The sequence below is a fragment of the Austrofundulus limnaeus genome, unplaced genomic scaffold (genome assembly GCF_001266775.1).
Source record: "Austrofundulus limnaeus strain Quisiro unplaced genomic scaffold, Austrofundulus_limnaeus-1.0 Scaffold1697, whole genome shotgun sequence".
Classification (NCBI taxonomy): domain Eukaryota; kingdom Metazoa; phylum Chordata; class Actinopteri; order Cyprinodontiformes; family Rivulidae; genus Austrofundulus; species Austrofundulus limnaeus.
Genome location: NW_013954099.1, coordinates 53,424 through 56,322, shown reverse-complemented (window position 1 = coordinate 56,322; position 2,899 = coordinate 53,424). Strand labels below are relative to the sequence as shown.

The 2,899-nt window shown below is 39.7% G+C and overlaps 1 protein-coding gene across 1 annotated transcript in view; it reads right to left on the bottom strand.

Annotated features, from left to right (window-relative positions):
- Positions 1-2,899, bottom strand: part of LOC106536133 (TRAF2 and NCK-interacting protein kinase) — a gene marked incomplete at both ends in the record, with an annotated part of 56,121 nt that overhangs the window by 10,077 nt on the left and 43,145 nt on the right. Inside the window, 2 exon segments of the mRNA XM_014033331.1 lie at positions 1,560-1,614; positions 1,788-1,918. Of these exon segments, the coding sequence (XP_013888785.1) occupies positions 1,560-1,614; positions 1,788-1,918 (186 nt within the window).

Below are 2,899 nucleotides of genomic sequence, written 5' to 3'. Positions count from 1 at the left end.
TTAAATAATGAATTTATTTATAATAAATAATGAATTTATTTATTTTTAATTTTTTTAAAGAAGAAATCCTGTGTGGTAGCACTTAATACAGCCTGCATCAGACAAGGCTTAGTTAATAAATGGGTTTTTTTTTGTTTTAAATTAAGACTTGTGTAAGATTTGTTATCATTCTTATTTTTATCATGTTAAAGGAGGAAGAAAAGGCAGTATCGGCTTAAAGAATCGACAAAAAAAATCGGCTGCACGTATCGGTTAGACTGATGTAAAAAAAATCGGCTGCACGTATCAGACTGATGTAAAAAAAATCGGTCTTGATATCGGCCTTCAGAAACCTGTATCGGTCGATCTCTATTGTTGTGTCGTTGGGTCTGGGCTCTGTCGGGTCGTGCCTGAGGAAGCCCTCTCCATGAGTCTGTTTCTTACCCAGTTTGACCTCAGCGTTCTCTGTCAGTAAAACGTTTTGTCCCTTAATGTCTCTGTGAATCACATGGTGGGAGTGCAGATGGGAAAGACCCTGGAAGACAAACAAACACACAATGAATGGGTCAGATGACCACCATCACTGGAAGAAAAAACACCAGCAGCTGGGTCATGGGTCTGACTTGATTTAGACATGTATGCTGTTTACTGCAGAGCCTTTAAGACACAACTCTACCCATTCTGTTTTTTTAAAAAAAGACTATTATTAAAACTGATTCAGTTTACACAAGTCCTGATGAAAGGTTTGTCCTCTAGTTACAATAAAAGCTTTACCAATCCAAACCTTCTTTAATGATTTTGTCTTTCAGTGTAGGTCATCTCAAGAGGAAACTTGCTTCTGATTCTCCTAATATTGGTAAANGAAACTTCACCAAAGTGAAACATAAATCTGTTTATCTGTGTTTGATTACTCTGCCTGGCTTTCTCAAGGACCAGGATGTGACACAAAAATCTGAATTTGGAACTGAAAGTGAAAGTAGTCAAACTGAATTTGTAATAAAACAAAATACAGTTTCAAAGAAAATTAATTCAGATACAAAACTTTAAATTCAGTTTAAATTTAGTGAAATTTATTTCCAAACCAATGAATTCAGTTTCAAATGATGAACATTCAGATTCACTTCCTGCTGACACAAGACTTATCTCATACAGTTCTTCTTTCTTCTGTTTTCAAAGAAAAGTAGTTTTCGCTTTATTCTTTTGTTTCTTTTGATAAACAGAAAAAGGTTGGATGCATCTTTGGTTGGGCAGTAGTGAGGGGTGGAGGAAGGGTCAGCTCAGCTTGGCCTGGAGGTAAAACAACAGGACTTTGAGGAAAATCAGTCGAGAACCACTGSTGTCGAGTGATGAAGTCAGGATTGTTTGGAAATGACCTTGAAGCTCTCCCAGATTAATGAATCATAACAGCTGCATTAGCATTAAGCTAACACAAACCTGTAGGACCAGACCAGCTAACCAATACAACCCTGAGGAGATGTCACTGGTGATCATTTTATTGTATGTGCTGCTGAATGTAAAACTGTTAGAAGTGAGTAACTGTAGTTGTGTTTGATAATTGTGCAGAGGTGAATCTGACTTACGTGGAGCTCCTTCAGCCATTTCTAAAGCAGTGATGCCCAAAGACCAGAGGTCGCTCTGAGAACAAGAGACACACAGAGCAGTTCAGGAGACTTTAGCTTGAATTTAAAACTCATTTTTATTTTATTAACACGTATCAGTGGCTGCTTTCTGTGTGCAGTTCATCTTGAGTTTATAGAAAAACCCATCAGAACAAAAACATGTAAAAACCAGTTGTAAAGTGAAAATACCCTGTAGTCATATGTGGCTTCAGGGTTCTCGTCACAGGCGATGACCTCTGGAGCCATCCAATAAGGAGTACCAATGAAAGTGTTCCTTCGACCAATCGTTCTGTCCAGCTGTGCCGACACGCCAAAGTCAACTGCAACGGAAAAAATAAGAAAGAACGTCAAGTAAAACAGCTTCTTTGTGTGGTTGTTTCTTGTTTGTCATGTTTGTGTTTATGATGTGTGGTTGTTGTGTAGGGGTCAACCGATACATCAGCCGGATGATACTTTTGGCTGATATTTGTGTTTTTTCCTTGTATCAGTATCGGCCGATACGTCYGTCCGTTCAGCCGATGCGTTCTTTGGGTCACGTGAGCGCATGTGTCCGCCCCCTCCCCCCGGGGACAGCGCAGCAGCTAATGTTGTGAGACAGAGGGCTAACAACAACAATAAGGGTGAGTTCTGAACTGTAAATGTGTTTTAACTGTCTAATTTATCTGTTTCTACCCTCTGTGTGGGAATATGAGGGGAGAGAGAACAGCTGGGTTTAAGTTTGTTTTACAGACAGGAGCGCAGCGAGCACCATGTTTAAGCCACACTGTAATCAGTGTGTCCATAATGTTTTTCTTTTAAAAAATGCTGGAGCTGCTCACAGGAGGCATAGAAGAACACCTGTATTCTTCTCCCTGCTGGATTCAAATAAAAAGCTCTGGGTCTTTTGTCACTGTTAGGTTTTAGTGAGCGCAGCCGTCCACCATCATGTGGACCAGACTCTGCTCACATCACGTTATAAAAGTCCTGATGCAGGCTTTCTTCAGTGTACATTTCAAACTGTGCTCTTAACTTAACAGCTGCTTTAAATGTTTGCTTGTTTTTTGCCCGGTGTAAAAAACAAGTGCAGACTGAGGCAGAGATGCAGTGAGCGCCGTGTGTGAAGTCCTCACAAAGATAGCAAGATGTATGTGTGTGTCTCCTTTTTCTTTCTCTGTGTTGCTCTGACAGTTTTAATTAGACATGTTGCTAATTTTGCATCAAAAATGCTGGGATATTAAAAGGTAAAGGTGCTTTATTTGTCATCAGTGTATGTTTCCACACAATGATGAAATTGTGCTCCGCATTTAACCCATCCACACCCA